Source organism: Astatotilapia calliptera, chromosome 3, assembly GCF_964374335.1.
Source record: "Astatotilapia calliptera chromosome 3, fAstCal68.1, whole genome shotgun sequence".
NCBI classification, from domain to species: Eukaryota; Metazoa; Chordata; class Actinopteri; order Cichliformes; family Cichlidae; genus Astatotilapia; species Astatotilapia calliptera.
Window position 1 is genome coordinate 71186065 of NC_137424.1, and position 20008 is coordinate 71206072.

General features: G+C 40.2%; 2 protein-coding genes across 3 annotated transcripts in view; both read left to right on the top strand.

The window, feature by feature from the left end:
* LOC145425732 (uncharacterized) overlaps positions 1-14456 on the top strand; it is a 67279-nt gene extending 52823 nt beyond the window's left edge. Inside the window, exons 1-5 of one of the 2 annotated variants that reach the window (XM_080299060.1) lie at positions 8902-9489; positions 9576-9746; positions 11603-11680; positions 13787-13873; positions 13994-14456. In XM_080299060.1, the coding sequence (XP_080155186.1) occupies positions 9282-9489; positions 9576-9746; positions 11603-11680; positions 13787-13873; positions 13994-14073 (624 nt within the window). In that variant the 5' untranslated portion in view covers positions 8902-9281 and the 3' untranslated portion in view covers positions 14074-14456. Of the gene's footprint in view, positions 1-8901; positions 9490-9575; positions 9747-11602; positions 11681-13786; positions 13874-13993 lie in introns of those variants that run through there. The other variant, XM_080299061.1, reaches the window with a different exon arrangement.
* Positions 1313-5809, top strand: LOC145425738 (coxsackievirus and adenovirus receptor homolog). The gene is made up of 3 exons (XM_080299081.1): positions 1313-1907; positions 4273-4614; positions 4853-5809. The coding sequence occupies exons 1-3, from the start codon at positions 1844-1846 to the stop codon at positions 4951-4953; spliced, it is 507 nt and encodes a 168-aa protein (XP_080155207.1). The 5' UTR covers positions 1313-1843; the 3' UTR covers positions 4954-5809.
* Positions 14457-20008: the final 5552 nt, after the last annotated feature.

Genomic DNA, 20008 nt, shown 5'->3' on the forward strand with positions numbered 1-20008 from the left:
TATTTGGCTGTTGAAAATGAGATGCAAACAAAGACTGCGTGACAGGAGGGAATGTGAGACTAAACTCAAACCAGATAAAATCAATGCAAAGGAGATAAGAAGACATCAAAATAAATATACAGAAAGTGAGAAACAATAACTGAACGGGGAAACACAGAAACAGGAATGAACGTAAATCTCAACGAATAACAAGAGAAACAAACACAGAGAACAACTAATGCAACCAGGAACTAACAACTCGTGGCTAAATACAGTAAGGCAGCCATTCATAAAGTCAAGAGTGCTGCGGCCCACATAAAAAACAGAAAATGACTTAATTCTTCACTTGATTTAAAAACAAAAGAAAGTGGCAACGATATTAAAACTGTATTTTATAAAAACATAAACAGCACAGGCTGCTGGCTCTAAACTGCTGCCCAGTCATATGCAAAGTGTTAATGCTGATGTGTGACCAACCTGCTGCTGGGACACAAATTTCAATACAAGGGCAGTAAATCTGGTCCAGGGTAATGAGTAATATTACACACTAACCACCTCCTATTACCAATTATATTATACTAACTCCATTTATACAGGTCAGTAATTTCAAACTGAATTTCTGTTACTACTGTGGCTCACCTGCGGTAGCTTCACAGTCCACCAGGGGTCGTTGGCCCACACTTTGGGAATAAATCAATAACAAAATACATGGAGAAGCAAAAATAAACACTAAGCAAGTGAAGAATGAAAACCATGACCATGGTGAGGGTCATGATGGGCTGGCAGAGCAACAGTCTCCCTCTTTCCATTAAAGACTCGAACAGACAGCAGCAAAAGCAAAAGCGGACATTTGAGCACACTGAAGGAAAACAACTAGGGCAGTGCGACATAACCAAAATCTTATATCCCGATATAAGATTTCTATCATCTATCAAAATAAATGCAACTCACAAAGAATTACACCAAATACTATGCCAAACTACAACATTGGCTTATGGCATAAATCAGTGCATAAACCATGTGTCACAATCGTTATGCCAAAAAATGTAGTAGTTTCTAACAATCCTGCGCAGACACCTCCCACCTCAAAATTTAGCCCAACCGTTCAACTACAGAATGAGTGAGTTTCGTCGCATTACTACTGTCAGTTACGGAGATGGGAGCGCAAAACATTTCCTGAGTTCCGGAACAACACGAAGAACGCTACAGAAATGCTACAAGCTGATTGGTTAAACGTAATGTCGCTATCTGTGATGTAGCCAATGATTCATTAGAAGTTGGCCACGAACGTCTTCATGCTGCGTTCCCGTTACCTTTGAAACGGTGCTACTAACATTAGAGAAGCGAGGAAGAAGGATATGTTTTTTATTCGTAGCAAAACGGAGTCGTTCGTCCATTGTTAGCAATACAGCGCATTGTCCGTCCATTATAGTTAAAAGCACTTTTACAGACATGTAGGTGCCTAGCATGACTTATTCACCGAGTTACAAATACACAACGGTCATTGTACAAATTAGAAGTTGTACCAGTTTCTACTCTTTGTGCGCACTACTGCAGCCTGGGATTGGAAATCTGGGTTTGTTAGACTTCTCTCAATCCAATTTACCGGAGGGGTGATGGAGCTGGACACGGGGTTTCTGATTTCCGTTGGACAGGAACGCGGCAGGGACAGGAATCGGACGTGTTGACTGGAGTGGGGGAAGTAGTTATGACTTTTAACCTTATTTCACGATTAACCAATTACGATTAACTGATTAATATATTCAGGCGTTAAACTCAGGTTACAAGATATACCAAAAGTACCAACATCCATCCATCCAACACTAAGAAGAAGCTAACGTCATCAGAAAGTGAAAACACGGAAATGGCAACTTCTGCGTCACTCTGCTGTTTTATGTTTCTCGGTGTCTTCGGGTTTGTCTCTGCAGGTGAGATTTAACTGTTATAAGCCGAACTGTGATTCTCTCTGAGATGGAGAGGATTTGGTTTCTCTAAAATAATTATAATTTTTTTCGTAGTTTCTTTGTGTGACGGCGACACGAGGCTGGGTGGAGCCTCCTGCAACACTCCTCACACCCTCATGGTGGTGATAACACTGCGTGAAGTTCTCTGTGGGTTCTTAGTGTAAACCGTGGATAGCTAAATAAAATTAAAACATTCAGTCGCACATGTTACATGTTGTGAGAAACGACAGCTCTAAAGTTTGTTGGGGTCATGGGCCCACAGATTGACAGAGGCCTCTCCAACCTCAGTTCTGTCATGTCATAAATACTCTGAACAAAATAAGTATTATTCATTTTAAAAGCCAGTGTACTCCCAGTGTCGGTCCCAAGCACTAACTCATCGGTTTGGTCAATAAGGCCAATTGTCTTAAATTCTTTACCACAGCTAACATGGAGCTCATCAGTAATATTTCCACACTGGATCGGTCAAGGCCCAGGATAACAGTGACAGCCTCCAGTGTTGAAGGTGCTGAGGGAAAAAGAAGGCAAGAGGACTGATGGAGGACAGTCGGTGAATCATGAGATATAGAGTAACAGGGTATTTATGCTTTAGCAGGAAATCTGCTTTGTAACCCACAGAGTAACCTGATTTGAAACTATCTAGAAATGTGACTGCATGCTGGGTTAGTGCTGACCTTGACCACTGTGACAAGCCTGTTCAGCACTGTCAAGTCTTTCTGTGCATTTCCTGCCTTTTAGTTGCAGGTTTTACATTTAAAAAAGAAAGAAAATGTAATAGAATATAAAGAATAGCATCAGTAATTAGGACTCAAACTCTGGGAGGAAGATGGCTGAAACTACCTGAATGAAGGTGAGGGAATGTACAAAGAATGGGGAAAAATAGATGGATAGATATGCTTGTCCCTGAAAAGCAAAGACTGGAGATCCAGGAGAGAAAAACTCCCAGCATTTTTTTTTCTGTTGGCTTATAATACATCAGAAGAGCACTACATGTTAACAAATACATGCACACCAGCACAAGCATAAATACTGGCAATTGTGACTGGCAACAGGCAGCTATGAAAAGGATGATAAGTGGAAAGACAATGAGTGGTCTAGATGACATGCCTGTAGATGCATGGAGATGTCTTGAAGAGAGGACAGTGGACTCTTTGATAAGAGTGTTTAACACAATCTTGGAGACTGAAAAGATGCATTTGAGAAGTGTAAGGTAAGATATGTGGGGCAATGTGCAGAGCTGCAGTAACTACTGAGGGATAATGTTCATGAGCCACACCATGGAACTATGAGAAAGTGTTTTTGAAGCTTGGTTAAAAAGAGAGGTGTTGATCATTGAGCAGGAGTATGATGATGAGAAAGTGCTCTCCAGTGATGGAAAACTATAGAGACGGGCAGAAGGAGTTTCACTGAGTCTTTATAGATTTAGAGAAAGCACATCATAACAGAGACGTATGAGGATGGTGCAGGAAGTGTATGTGGACATCGAGACAGTAAATGAGTATAATATGAATGAGTAGAACAGACAAGATTAGCAGTGACCATATAGCAGGTTCAGCTCAGTGATCACAGGGAATGGCAGTCAGTGCTTTACAACATTTTTATTTAATAACACAGGACAAATGTTCATTCCACTTTGCTTGGCTTTGAAGTGCAGCATCACCACACTGCTGTGTCCTCCTCTCTCCCTGCACCCACTATATAGGGAGAGAAAATCATTAAAAAAAAGCTCTCCTGATGTGCCACACTACTCAGTGGACCTGATTTCTCAGCTTACACCCCCTACAGCTTAGCCACAAACCAAACCCAGCTGCCAAAGATGTCAGACATCACAGGACAGCTCAGGTTGAGTGCTTTGAAGGTAACATTTGAGAGGCAAGTCTGACATAGTTTGGAGGGATTGTGGATGTACTGGAAAAACAGTGTCAAACATGGAGGTGCCAGGCAGAAGGAGAAGAGGAAGACCTCAGAGGACATTAATGGATATAGTGAAGGAGGATATGCAGATGATTAGTGTGACATGGAGGCCTTACAACCTGTAAAGAAGAAGAAAAAGTCAATACTGTTATCACCAAACTATAAGTATAAATATTTTAAAAGAACATCCTGTAGAAATGATTATAATATACTAAAATTACTACTTCTACATTTATTTCTTTATGCTAGCTGATCTAACAGGTTTCCAAGCTGGTATCCTGACTCTGACTTAGTCCCGTCACAGGAAGCAGAGCTGGACAATCAGGCTCAGCAAATGTTCTGGTTTCTCAGGCCTTTTCTCCCCCCAGAAATTATTATATTTAACCTCTCTGCTCTGTTTTGTTTCCTCTTTCAGACCAGGAAGTAATCTCTGGACAGAACGCAACTCTGCCATGTCGTGCAAATAACAAGATCCCTATCATAGCAGTAAAGTGGAGCAGAGCTGACCTGGGGGAGAAATATGTCCTTTTTTACCGGGATGACCAATTTGTTCCAGTCAACCAGCATCCATCTTTTAAGAACCGGGTGGATCTGCAGGACAGACAGATGAAGGATGGAGACGTGTCTCTGATTCTAAGCAATGTGACGATTAATGATGCTGGAACATACGAGTGTCAAGTTGCCCAGAGAGAACCAAACCAAGAGATAGCCAATTTAAAGATCATCAACACATCCAAACTCAGCATTGTTCCTCCAGGTGAGTGAGTAGAGTTGAGTGTGTGTGTGATCAGAGGTGAAGCTGCTTCCTGGTTGTTGATGTTTGTTTCTAAAGATGTTGTTGATGAGACTTTGTAGAAAGCAGCTGGTCTGAGTGATGTGATCAGAGTGCAGTAGATAATGTCTGACAGCAGTTTGAAGAGGAAATGGATTCTGTTCTGTTCTTCACTCATCACCTACCTGACAGCTGACACCTCACACCTGTTTCTCACCTGCAGGTCAGACAGGAGGACAAGTGAAGGATGGATCTGTTGGACTGAAAGTCGGTGTGCCAGTTTTTGGTCTGCTTTTTGTTGTTGCTGTTGGTTTTGGAGTCTAGACAGAAGCAGACTCGACAATCCATGCTGAATAGTCACTTGTTTGAAATGTCACAAAGATCGACTCTGAGTCTCCTGCTGATGTTCTGAGTTCTCAGTGATAGAAAACAGATGAGCTGATGATAGACAGAAATTAACAATGCTGAAGATTCATCAGGTAGCTGTCAAACTTGTAGATTTTTATTTGATTTAAATTTGTATGTGATGATGAAGTTGGATTATAGAGAATCTTTTCCCACAAGATTACCTGTTCTGCTACACCTGAATGAAGTGTAACTGAGGTTACTAATATTAGAGTATTATGAAACCAAAAAAAGTTCCATGTAGGTCCAAAGTCATTTTCCTCTGAAACTTCAACTGTTTCTTTCATGAAGGAGACTCAGTTTAAATATTTCAAGAGCTGGTTACATATAATTTTATTTTTATACGAATTTGTTTGGTCATTGCTGATAAATTTGACGTTTTTTTTAATGTATGTATTTATGTGCTTTATTTGTTTGCTCTCTGTCACCGTAAAAGTTATTTAAGTCAAAAGCTTTTTTTAACCAGTTAATGCAGATTTTACCCACATTGGAGTCATTCAAAAGCAAATGTAATAGTGTGTATAGTGTGATTCAATATACACGCTGATGTATTCCCGCACTTACAGTTTGTTATTCATGTAACAAGTTGTAATTGTTACATTAGGTTTGTTGTGCTGTTTTACTTGGTAAATGAAAAGTCACTGTTTTTATTCCAGCCGGAGACACAAGTCACAAAGGTGATATTTCTACATTAACATTAAACATTTAACCTGAAACTGTGTTTATGAGTCAGCTGCTTCTGATCAGGATAAATAAATAAATGATTGTGATCATTTGTCAGACTGTTTTTATTCATTCTTTGTGTTTCAGGTATTTACTGTATTTTCTTTCTCCAGTTGACAATTTTATTCATTTATGCTCTAAGAAAAATGCAGAAACATTTTCCTTGAAAGGAAACTGAATAACGGTGGCACGGTAGTTATCACTGTTGCCTCACAGCAAGAAGGTCATGAGTTCAATTCCACCATCAGGTTTTTTTCTGTGTGGAGTTTGCATGTTCTCCCCGTGTCTGCGTGGGTTCCCTCCAGGTACTCCGGCTTTCTCCCACCGTCCAAAGACATGCAGTAACTGAATTGCCCATAACTTTGAATGTGTGAATGGTCGTCTGTCTTTGTGTTAGCCTTGTCCAGGGTGTACCCTACCTCTCGCCCTAAGACAGCTAGGTCCCATGACCCTGAAAAGTATAAGCGGAAGAGAATGGATGGAAAGTGAATATTGTGTCGTTACTTTTCTGTGGTGATTTAGTTGATCCAGATGTTCCAAATGTTTTAAATTTCATGTTAACTTAAAATTACTTTGCCAAAAGGTCCAGTAGAGCAATGCTGAAGAAGATATTTCCATCTTCTGTAGTTCTGCTGATCCAGTTAGGCTGTTAGACATGTTCAAGATGTGTTCAAGAATGCTGGGATCTTTTTTGAAGAATAAAAGAAAAAATCGTCTTGATGCATGCTCAATCATCCAGGAAAGTAAATCTCCAAAAGTTGATTCTGTTCATCTGGACGTAGCGTTTTGTGGGAGAAGCGTTTCGTCACTCATCCAAGTGACTTCTTCAGTCTCAGCTGACGGCAGGTTTCCCCAAACTTATAAACAGTACATTTGCATAATGAATGAAACCAGCCCACTGAAGGAGCAATGGGCTGTGAGGTCAGTTCCTTCATCATAATTATGCAAATTCTCATGACCATTGATCAACAACCACTGACTAAAACCCACTGATCAAAGACCATTGATCAATGGCCATGAGTACCATTCACAGAGAGTTGGGGAATGGCTGCAATCACAGCATTGTAAGATGGTGACAGATGTACCCTTAGGTCCCCTCCTCGATTCAGAGATGGTCTTTCCCTTTTCACATAAATGGCCTCTTTGACGCCACCCTCAAACCAGCGTTCCTCCCTGTCCAGGATGTTACATCCTCATCATTGAAAGAGTCTCCACTGGCCTGTAGGTGTAAACAGACTGCAGAGTCCTGGCCTGACGAGGTAGTTCTTCTGTGTTGTACCATCCGCTTCGCCAGAGGTTGTTTGGTTTCCCCGATGTATAAATCCTGGCAATCCTCCTGCACTTAACAGAGTACACTATGTTACTCTGTTTGTGTCGGGGACCCGATCCTTGGGGAAACCTGCAGTCAGCTGAGACTGAAGAAGTCACTTGGATGAGTGACGAAACGTTTCTCCCACAAAACGCTACATCCAGATGAACAGAATCAACTTTTGGAGAAAAGGAAAAATCCAAGTTTCATCTATAAACACAAGCATAACATATTAAATGTAGATTATTTTTTGTTCCTTCATTTTCAATTGGAGTAAACATTAATTTCCCTGGAATCCATAAAGTTATTTTTTAGTTGTATTAAAATATACACAGCTGTTTGAGATCCTTCTCCAACTGCTCCAAGGCCTCGAGCAGTGCATCCAGATTAGATAAACAGGTGGACAAAAAATACCTTCCTTTGCAGTTTTCTTAAAAAAATCACGACTACTTCAGTCGGTTTCAGTTTTCCATTGCAAGAGTTCAAGAGTTGCAAGAACAAGTTTGTCAACATTTACAGAGTCAATCCTATTTGTCTTCCTGTCTACTAGTTGTATCTGACTACTTTGGTTTTCAACTACTTCTACTAACTGACACATTAATGCTCTTTTTAGTAAGTTTTAGTATTGCAACTGACTGATGACTGTATGAATAAAATGCTTTTTACTCCAAACTTTATCCACGTGAAATAAAACACTACTGTTTTATCAAGGAAATGTGCATGCATTCCTTTTCATTTGTTTTGCTTTAGAAACGGACTGTTATTCTGCTGCATTTAAAGCCCAACATCTCCCTCTAGTGGTCATATATAAACCATGTGTGAGGATGGTGTGAATGTAAAATGTGAATCATAGTGTTCCAGTCAGTCATCAGTGTGTCTCTGCACAGCTGTAATTAAAATGTGTTCAGAGGGCCTCAGTGTCTGAATGGTTCCAGTTCAGCTCCATAACAGCAGCGTCCCTGGTTTGATTCCTGTGTTTCAGCTCATATCTGCCTCTCTCACTGAGGGGGACGTAACTACATGGACATGGATTTGTTCATCAACCAAACTACAGATCACTGAGAGCAGAGGAGATTAGATTTCATTATTTCTCTTTTCATCGGTGTGAACCAATAAATTTCTGAGGCAGGTCACTGTGTTAAGAATTATATGTTTAAATAGTTTTTTTAATCAGTTGTATCTTCTTTTATATAATTTAGTCCCGACCTCTGTGTTTGAACCAATAGAAAGCTGGTGCTCAGAGGAAGAGGGCGGGCTTTACTTGGTGTCAGTGAGAGAAATGAAAAAAAGCTCAAATGAGTGAGAAGGACGATGAAGGAAACATCTGTGCTGTGTCTGCTCTGTAAGTAGAATCTCTGTGTTTGTTTGAATTCTTGTACTTTGACTGTCTGCTCTCCTGATAACTGATGATGGAGGAGAAGACATGAAAAACAAATCAGGCTGAATTCAAGTTCAAAACACCACGAGGACCAACTGCAGGTCTGAACTGACTCTTTATCTTTGCTCTAAACTTTGACATGTTGCTGGCATTACATAGAAAATGAACCAATATATCAGAGATGAGTTTGTGTGTTTGTCAGCTGTTTGTGTGGAGTTGTTCTTTATGTTCACCTCAAATCAACCTGAGTGTCATTTCTCTTTAGTTCTGATCTCACTGCTGAGCTGCACAACAAACCAAGGTCAGTAACCTTCTTCTGTCACCGTTTAAACCTGAGAAATGCTCACTAATATGACCTGATTGGGTTCATGTTTCACAATGGATATCTACTTAAAACTACTTTCTGTCCATCCTGGTATCAAATGAAACCGTGTTTCATTGTAACCCTCACAGCTCGTCTGACTGTGAGTCCCAGCAGGTCTCAGTTCTTTGAAGGAGACTTTGTGTCTCTGAGCTGTGAGGAGGACGACAGCTCTGCTGGATGGACTCTGAGGAGAAACACAAGAGAACAACAGAGGACTCAGTGTGGAACAGATGGATGGGGAAAACCAGCTGGTTCTTCCTGTAACATCAGTTACACTGACACAGTTGACAGTGGAGTTTACTGGTGTGAGTCCAGAGAGGGTCCCATCAGTAACATGGTTAACCTGACAGTCACTGGTAAGCTGAGTGTGTGGAGTTAGTGTTGATGAAGCTGTGTGTAAATGGATGAAATGCTGTAGTTTGTCTCTGTGTTGAGGTGGATCAGTGATCCTGCAGAGTCCTGTCCTCCCTGTGATGGAGGGAGATGACGTCACTCTGCTCTGTAAAACAAAGACCACTCCCTCCAACCTCCCAGCTGCTTTCTATAAAGATGGCTCCCTCATCAGGAAGCAGCCTACAGGTCACATGACCATCCAGCATGTTTCCAGGTCTGATGAAGGCCTCTACAAGTGTGACATCAGCGGTCATGGAGAGTCTAATTCCAGCTGGATCACTGTCACAGGTGACACACTCACCTGTCTGTGTTTCTGCAGCTTTCAACATTCACAATGTGACGACAACTTAATGACTGTGTTTGCTTTATTTTAGGGAAACACACCACCACACCTCCACCTAAATCCACACCTCCACCTACATCCTCCTCTCCTCCTGGTTCCTCTGTCATAACTGTGTTGTCATGTGTTGGATCAGTTTGTGTTGTTGTTCTACTGGTCTTACTGGTTCTACTGGTGAGAAGATGTGTTCACAGGAAACCTGAAGGTGAGACTCAGACTTCTGATTGTTACAGATTTTGAATGTGTGATTTTATTTTATTGAGTTTAGATTGGCAGCACGGTGGTGCAGTGTTGCCGCACAATCCTTAGTTCAATTCCACCATCAGGTTGGAGTCTTTCAGTGTGGAGTTTGTATGTTCTCCCCGTGTTTCCGTGGGTTCCATCTGTGTACTCTCACTTCCTCCCACCGTCCAAAAACATGCCGTTTGTGGGGATAGTTAAATTGATCAATCTAAATTGCTGATAGGTGTGAATATGAGCGTGAATGGTCTGTGTGTTAGCCCTGCGATAGACTGGCAACCTGTCCAAGGTTGTCCCCGCCTCGCACTCCAAGACAGCTGTAATCTACTATGAAATAGCTGGATAGCGTTTTTGTATCCACAGACTTTATGGGAGCATAACACCGTCACAGAATCATGCTAATTACTGTTAAGTAGCATCCAAACACAATGTTAGATTTTCATTGGCCAAAACTGGAACAAAGACTTCTCAAGTACTCTTATCCACACAGGACTTGTTATTATCTGTGAGGTAATTGTATTACAAATTCTCCAAAACCACAAACACAGTCCTCAGATTCAGTTCTGGGAATCCAATGAGCTGAATTGAAGCTGAGCAGACAGCACTCAAACTGTAATTTCATCTAACTTGGCACAATTTTAAAGTATCAATAGACCGTTCAAAAATAGTACAACATTTTATTTATAATTATTCATACAATTTATGTTTCCCATTGTGAATTATATGTCTCTCTATCCATTTGTGACAACTGAGACAATATGAAGCACATATCATTTCTCTAGAAGAGCTTTAGTAAAAATTGAAAAGAGCAGGAACATTTTCAGAATTTATCTCCTCATAATTACAAAAAGCTTTGACGTTATAAGAGTTTGACTTGGTTTTAGTTTGGTGGAAATTGTTTTTGATTGTGGTTACACAATACTCAATTTAAATACTCTAGGAACAACAAGTAGGCCTGCAGAGCGAGAGCGAAGTGCTCTAATAGGGTGATATGGTACTACAAGGTCATTAAGATAAGATGGGGCCTGATTATTTAAGACCTTGTATGTGAGGAGCAGGATTTTGAATTCAATTCTGGATTTAACTGGAAGCCAATGAAGGGAAGCCAAAACAGGAGAAATATGCTCTCTCTTTCTAGTCCCTGTCAGGACTCTTGCTGCAGCATTTTGGATTAGTTGAAGGCTTTTCAGTGAGTTTTTTGGACATCTTGATAATAATGAATTACAGTCGTCCAGCCTGGAAGTAATAAATGCATGAACTAGTTTTTCAGCGTCACTCTGAGACAGGATATTTCTAACTTTAGAGATGTTGCACAAATGGAAGAAAGCAGTCTTACATATTTGTTTAATATGTGCGTTGAAGGACATATCCTGGTCAAAAATGACTCCAAGGTTCCTCACAGCGTTACTGGAGGCCAAGGTAATGCCATCCAGAGACTCCTCCTTGAGTCTTTGATTAATGATCAGTGGGCTTTGATCTGTGGTTGTTGATCAACTGTCGTGACAATTTGCATATTAATGATCAAGGAACCGACCTCCCAGCCCATTGTTCCTTCAGTGGGCTGGTTTCAGTCATTATGCAAATGTACTGTTTATAAGATTGGGGAAACCTGCAGTCAGCTGAGACTGAAGGAGTCTCAGTCACTGAGTGACGAAATGTTTTCCCACTGAAAACGTTACGTCCAGATGAACAGAATCAACTTTTTGGATATATATACATGTATTGTGCTGTACTGTATAACTGTACTGCTTTACATTTATGGGATATCAGTATTTATAATTCCATCTCAGTGATGTCCTCTGTGCGTGTTGTATTTTGCAGAGAATGATCGAGCTGCAGAAGATGTCAGTTATGGACAAATTATGGTCAAAGAGAAACAGAGTGAAATGAAGATGAGAGGTAAAACTGCGTTTCTTCATCTCCATCATGGTTTGATTTTATAGCCAGACACTAAGGATTTGGTTTAGCAGCTCAAATGGGTGACTTGGAGGTCACAGCTAGCAGGAGCTGTAGTCACAGTGTTGTTGGAAAGCAGAGGAAAGCGGCAATTAATTAACCTCTGCCTGTAAAACTCTTTCAGTGTCCACTCCCTGAGACCATTAATGCTCTGCATCGGCCTAGATATCTTATAAACCTCAAATGATTTGATACATAAAATCTTATTTCAGCAAATGAGTGGTGACTGTTGTTAGTGCTAATAAACTGGCAGGTAAATAACATCCAAGATAATCCTGTAGCCATGGTTTGTGGCTCAGCTGTAAGAGCTTTAAGAGGAAGGGCAGGATGGCTGAGGGCACAGCCTCATGTGATCATGGCCACAGAGCTGCAGAACTGTCTGCAAAGACAGTGGAGCTCCATCCAGACAAATTCTTGGAACTGAGTTGAGCTGTAAATAAGGCACAGTGTGTAGAAAAGCTCATTGCTATCCGCTGTCACTAGGAACAACCTGCTATAAAAAAGTCTGCTTCCAGCAGGCCACTGGTGTGAATGTCTGTTGTCAGATTTTATGCTAGTGCAGCGGGTTCCTCTTGGTATACAACAATTCCCTGTGGTGAGAGTATGCAGGGTTAAGGAATTGATACTATTGATTGGCCCCGAGGCTCAACTGACATAAATCCAAGAGAACATCGCTGTTATGTTATGTTTCAGTCCATCTAATGCTTCATAGTTGCATCTCAGACTGTCTAGATCTTAAGTGATGTCTTGAACCAGATCTCCCAGGACAGAATCTGCAGTTTCATTCGGACATGCCCTGACATTGTTAGGAATGCATGGAAGCACATGAGGGCCATACAAACTGAGTTTCAATATAGATGTCCAGCATAATTTTTTAAATTATGTTTTAAGTTATTTGATTTAAATAACCGTTCCCAACCTTTTTTGCGCCACGGACCGGTTTATGCCTGACAATATTTTCACAGACCGGCCTTTAAGGGGTCGCAGATAAATACAACAAAATAAAACTAGTACTGGTACTGGAAAAAAAGAAGATTTATTCATAACACACGTGAAAAGACCCAGGAAAACCGAGTTAATGATCAAAACGATAACAAAATAACGCTGAAAACCGATAAAAACCCTGAAAACCATGCATTTCACACCTGAGCCTCAACTCACGCGGCCCGGTACCAAACGACTCACGGACCGGTACCGGTCCGAGGCCCGGGGGTTGGGGACCGCTGATTTAAATCACTTGAGTTAATTGTTGATTGAGAACTACTTGATGTCAAGCACTTGTCATCTACCCCTGTTGATTGTCAGCCTGGCATGGTGACTTATCCTTTTTAAGAAAAGAGGACCACAGCATGTGATCACTCTTCTAACCTCCTCCAACACCGGTACCGGAGAACAGAGTCTATCTGTTGGTTCATCCTGGAATTCCAGAGGAACAATGTGTTTTTTACTACCAAACATTGAACAAATTCTGTATCCCCATTCAACCATTAAAGCTCAATCATTTTATTAAATTATTTTTTAATTTTGTTCTGAGTGTTTGTGGAAGCAAGATGGAGAGTAAATCATGAGAGGCTACAGTACATGTTTATAATAAAGGATTTGACAGATCAACTGTGGGACTCGTGTGTTTCAGGAGGGCATAACGAGACTGAACACACCAATGAGTCAGTACTGACTTTTTAAAATTCTGTTTAAAAACCACACAAACTACTTCCTCTTGCTGATTCCAGAACAGGCAGTAACAGTGTTCATGTTGTCAGAACAAGTTTGCTTTTTGCTCTGTGGTGAAATATGTCAGCCTGAAAGAAGACAGCAGCTTTGTGGTCGTCTGCCCTCATTTTTATACAAACATCCCCCCAAGGTTCTGTGTGGTTACTGTGTTTCACAGAAGAGCTGCTGAGAAGGGGGGAAGAAACTATGCAGCCATAAAAAGATTTTTACTTAATCTCTTCATGAAGAACAGGACAAATATTTTGCCATAGCTGCAGTGTAGAAAATAACAGTAATGTAATGTGTGTAAATTCTTAATTTCTGCATTTTACTCTGCAGAGAGCGATTCAACTACAATCTACTCAGAAGTGAGAACAGGCGACTTCTGCTATGGACCGAAAACCACCAGATCAAGTAGTCCCAAAGGTACAGCTGCTCTTTAACTTTGTACAGAGCCGAGCAAACCACATCTTCACTGAGGCTCAGTAAGTCTAATCTCTGTCAAAAACAATACTGTAATGTTGTTTGAACTGTGTTTGTGTTCAGAGTTTAAACCAGAGACAGACGCCATCTACTCTTTACTGGTCCACCAGTCCAACCACTCATGTCCACCTGCTGGTCTCTAACTGGTCCCCCCAGCACCTCAGACCAGAGGACGTATGGACCAGCAGTGCAGTAGCGTCTCTAAGTAACTACATGTCATTCTTTTGTTTTCTCATAACGAATGACTATAAGGAATAATGTTTCATCGTTTTTGGCTAAATTATGTGGCCTAAATATCACATCCTATTTATAACTGGTGCTTTAACTGTGTTTGTTACAAAATCAGCAATGATAAATAATATAAATATGTTCATGTGATATCTTTGATAACTTTTACTGTTATTTATATTGTATTCATGTTTGTCGTCTCCTGCAGCAGCGATGTAATTTCTCTGAAGGACTAATAAATATTTGTATGAATGTTTTTCTCTCAAGGGTTCAAAAAGACATTAAATGGAAAACTTGACTTGTTGGTTGTGGCTAACTGATACACATCTCTCTTCAATACAGAAAAAAAGTGAATAACCACAGAGTCAAAAAAGCGATGAGTGGCTGAAAACTGCACAGAAAAACCCTTCAGTACAGGATGTGCACGTTTGAGAGCAAAGAGTTTAATTTACATATTTATTTTTATATCACCCAAAAACCAGACAGCACCAGCTCACATGGTAAAAAAGAGAAAAGATGTTGATGTTTGTTAATTTTTTCTAAACAAAAACACTAAAAAAGTGACTTCTCAGCTGACATGAAGCGTTTCACTAAACCTCATGAACGTGACTCACACTGGTCATGTTTCCTGATCCAGCTCCTCCTGTTAAATCTGTCAGTGCACTTTGAAATGGTCTCGAATCACATTTAAAGTCTGCTTCCATCCATCGTTAGCCTGCGTAGCTGTAAACAGGATGTGAAGCCACAAAGGGGTCTGAGCTGATGTTCAAACAATATTCAAAAACAGTTTGTCTTCAAACTGCAGAGTAACAGAACAAGTGCTCAGTGGGTTTGCTTAGCTTTGTCTCAGGTTGAGGCAGCACACTGTCCTCAATTTAACAGCAGGAAATAAAAGAGATGAGCTCTGCAAACACATGAGAAGAAGAACTAAACTAAACTTGTCACCACAGATGTTTAGTATGACAGGCCACTAAAAAAGCCATCTAAGCCTTTAAGATGGGGCTCCTGTCACATCAGTTCACTGCTGGTAACATTAAACTGGGGCCTCTGGAAACACTTACCTTCACAAACTGCCGTCACCACACAACTCAGGACTCGAATGTGAGGCTGAAACAGACGTGGGTCATCCCCCAAAAAATTAACAATCACATTTTATATGATTTATAAAGCTGCTGCTGTTTTCTTCCTGTTGAAAACGAGTTCTTTCTTCCCACGGGCACTAACTGCTGCTCACAGGGATTGCCTAATGGTTGTGGTTTTCCTTTGGTTTATCTACTATATACAGATGCCTAGAGTTGGCTGCTGTTGTTAGTTAGTGATATAAAAATAAGAAAGAATTAACATGAATACCTAGATTTGCATTCAGTTATTTTCTATGAAGCTGTAGGCACTGGGGGACACATTTAGTGGGGGGTTGAAAGCATCTTGAGTATCAGACGCTCAGTTTTTCACGTTCTGATGAACTCGTTGTTGGTTGAGCTAATAAGTTATAACAACTAAACATGGAAGTGATGAGTGAGCAGCTCCCTTGCTTGAATTGGAAGTTTGAATTGGTTATAGATCACCTGGCTGAGGATGTGACCCATGCTCCAAGAGCCAGAGTCCCTGCTGCAGCAGCCTGGGTTTAAATTGTGGCTGGGCTCTTTCCTGCAGATGTTCCCTCTACTTTACTGTCCGAGCCAATAAAGATAAAAACAAAAACTTGGATGCCACAGACAAACTGCTCACCCATCAAATCTTTATTTATCTGGCCTTGCTCTCTGTAGAGTCTTTGGCAGCATTGCTCAGATCCAAAGTGAACACCCCTTTTTTCCTTTAGCTCACTAAACATTTAAAATGTTGCTGCCATGAAAAACTACTTGATAATAAACTGTCTGAAAAACAAACTGTTGTAAAGTTAATGTCGACAGGTTCCCATACATTTTGCACAAATGACAGGGAGCAAGGTCAGGAACTGGAAGTGATTTTTTAATAAGCCCTTTATAATCAGCAGCAATAATTTACTCTGGAGAAAATATTTGCAGCTTTAATTTAACTTATGAGCAAAATGTACGGTGCATAACTAAATGTAGACTTTTGGTTTACAAGTTAAACTCATGACGGAGCTCTTATAAGCCACAGAGCTTTAAAGCCAGGTTGCTTCTAACTTCTCCTTTCTGCACGGCCGCAGCTTCCTCATAGAAGTTCTGCTTTCGGCTATGATATTTCATAATCGAGTATATCTTTAGTAGTATTGTGCAATACTAGAAAACTTGAAACTACCCGATACCAAGTAAATACAGGACAAGTATGACCAATAAAAGTGCAGATACTGATATGTTTATTTTATGAAGGCAGATTATGTCAGTGAGAGTGTGTCATGGTCCTGGGTCGTTGGGTTTATGAAGTGATTTATATTTCCTGTTTTATTGTGATAGTCCTGTGCACTTTGCGTTCCTCGATCTTGTTGTTTCTTGATTTGTTCCACCCGTGTTTCCAAACTGAGTATTTATTATTTAGACTATTTACACCTGACTTTCAGTATTTTTGTGGATTAAAGCAATAAAGTTTACGTTTGTTTAAGTTAACTTCTTTTCGCTGCAGTGCTGAGTTTGGCTTCACCTTTTGCCCAACACGCAATAAATCCTGACACTGTTTGAATTCTTGACTGTCTGCTCTCCTGATAACTGATGATGGAGGAGAAAACATGAAAACATGAAAAACAAATCAGGCTGAATTCAAGTTTGGTGGATCTTTATATTGTGAACCTTTATGAACACATTTTTCTCACCTTTTCCTCTTGTAATGTCTCAAACTGAGATTGATATGGAAGTAGAATCATATTTAGCTTCATGAAGATTGTTGCTGACTTCAGTAAAATGGATTATGAGGACATTACGGAGCATGTGGGGGATGATCAGCAATGTATAAATGTGGATTGTTGCAACAGTAAAACATTACAGTTTGATTATCACAGTCACGTGTGTTTACCATCAACATGTGTGTTTAACTCTGTACTTACTGAGTGTTGTTCCCTGTGAGCTGGACTGTGTGTTTGTGGTCTGTGGTTAACTGAAGCTAACAGCTCTGCAGTCGTCCAGCATCCTGTTTCTGATAGAAAGAAACACTTCAGCTGCAGCTGTTTCAACACAGAGCTGCTCATTTTAAACACAGGAAGGAACACGGAGACATCATCTGGAAACTCTGCACACAAACTATCAGTTCATTCAAAGTTAATGATGAATTACAACAAGAACTTATTCAAATATTTTTCATCATTTTATTTTATTTTATAAATACACCCTTTAGACTCAGACGCATATTCACTTCGCACCAACATTTACATTATTTCCTCAAACCATTTTCTGAATCTGCTGGAAGGTGGTTTGTCTAATAATAGTGTTCATGCTGTGAGAACATGGTTGACTTCTGGTCTGTGGTGAAGTGTCGAACAGATGATGGCAACTTTGTGGTCGTCCATCTTGTTTTTCACAGAAACACTCACAAGTTCTTTGTGGTCTCAGATGTGAAGGTAAGAAAACTGTGAGAATCTGCTTTGGTTTATTAAAAATAATCTCTTCATGAAGCTGCAGGTACAGCTGCTGAAGATATATTTATGGAGTTTTTCTTTTCACTGAAATAGACTCAAACTCAAGAATCACACGGGTCCTTGAGGCCATGCAAAGTAAAAAACATTCAAATGTATGATTTTTTTTCTAATAATATAAAGATAATTACCCATAAAGGAAATGAAGGTATTGTTAGTGTAATCTAAAATTGTTGCTTGTCTACTCCATGGCTACTCCGTCCAGGTGGTGCACTTATCTTGGCCTAATCAGAATACTGCTGCCACCAGTTTCAGTCAAACAAGATACTTTTGTCATATTTTTAATTAGTTTATAGAAGACATATTTACATGCTTATATAATGTAAATTTGTTCATCTTAGTAATATAACATATAAGTTATGGCACTGACAATATGCAGTGTATATAATATCCTCCACTGGGTCCAAGAAAAAAATATGGAGCTTACCCAAAGTAGGGTTTGATAAATGTGTCTTGTCCCCTGAACGCTCACTGTGGTTGCTGTCCATGGTTCTGATCTCCAACTACCTCACTGAACGACCACACTACGTCAGGCTGAAGGACATCACGTCTGACACCGTGGTCAGCAGCACCACAGGGAACTGTGCTGTCCCCTCTCCTCTTCACCCTGCACACCTCTAACATCTGCTGTAACTCTGAATCATGTCATATTCAGAAGTTTGCGGATGACACGGCCATCATGGGGTGTATCTGGGATGATCAGGAAGAGGAGTACAGAAGTCTGGTGAGGAACTTTGTCGCATGGAGTCACACAAACCACCTACAACTCAACACCTCAAAGACTAAGAAACTGGTTATGGACTTCAGGAGGTCCAGAGAAGGTCCACTGCCAATTCAAATAGAAGGAGCGGAGGTGGCGGTGGTCAACAAGTACCTCAGGCTGTGGGTGACAACAAACTGGAGTGGTCATACAACATGTAGCCCCTGAATAAAAAGGCCAAAGCAGAGTATTTCCTTCAGTATTTCCTCAGGAGACTGAAGTCTATGCTATATTTATGCTTATATTCATATTGTATTGATTTTTATTCTTACTTCTTTTCTATGCAAATGTCTGTCTGTGTTTTGCTACTGGAAACTGAATTTCACAGAGTTCTATCTAACCTGTAGTGACATAAAACTACTGTAACAAACGGTGCTGAAGAGAATAAAGAATGAATGGAGATGAAGCTTGACATGTAAATAGTTTGTGTTTTTGTACTGAAACACTGTTGGCAGTGCCTGTGTTATGTGATCATACAAACCTGCATAGTCCCAACCTTGCTCTCTGTTATTTGTGCAAAATGCTTAGAACCTGTTGACATCAGTTATGCAACCATCTGTTCTTCAGCAAGAGCCTAAAAGAGGAGTTAGCCAGGATTTGAGCAGTGTTTTCAAGGACTTAGCTGATGGGTGAGCAGGTTGTGCTTTTGTTTTGAAAAATTAAAATGTACATCCTGCTGCACTGGAAGAGATTTCAGAATGAGGATTTCTACAAATCATTCAACTTATCACAGAATTGAAAAATGTTGTTTTAGAGAAACGTTTTGTTGTGCTCAATGTGCAGTTGCAGTCTGACAAATGCAAAAATTAGCCTGGAACATATGAGGGGAAGTTCACAGACTTCATGACAAGTGACAAAACGAAACGGAAACTATACGAAAAAAAAAAGAGCTAATAGGGGGAAATGCAGGTTGCTAGGTGGAATTAATTTAGGCTAAAAATGAAAGAAAGTACAAATAAATACAAGACACGAGGGACAAAAGAATACCAAAATAAAACAGGAAGTGATATGAGAAACAAATTAATTATTATAGCATCTACCTTACAATATAAAATGCCTTGAGGCAAGTCTTGTTGGGATTTTGTGTCATATAAATAAAACTGAATTGTATATGAACACCTAACACAAAAATGAACTTTTGGCCGACCAACCCATAGAAAAAGACGAAGAAGAAGAGGAGGCGGAGGAGGAGGGCTCAGTAAGAATTTTCAGTTAGATCGCTTCCTCATGTAGGATGGTCGGGGCAGCCTCACGAACAAAGATTGAAAAATCCGAGATGGAGGCATTCATTAAGCTAAATCTTTTAATCTGTATTCCCACTGTGGTGTATTTAGGACTTGCTAAATAATCCGTGGACACAGCAGTGACCAAGCTCTATTAATGAAGAGCCTGCAGAGGTGTTTTTACCCACAACAAAGGTAGCATTGCACCGCTCTGCTGCTGATCAGTGAATGGCTTTAGCTTGTAAAGAAGTAAAATAAAACTTCTTGACACAGCTGTCGGA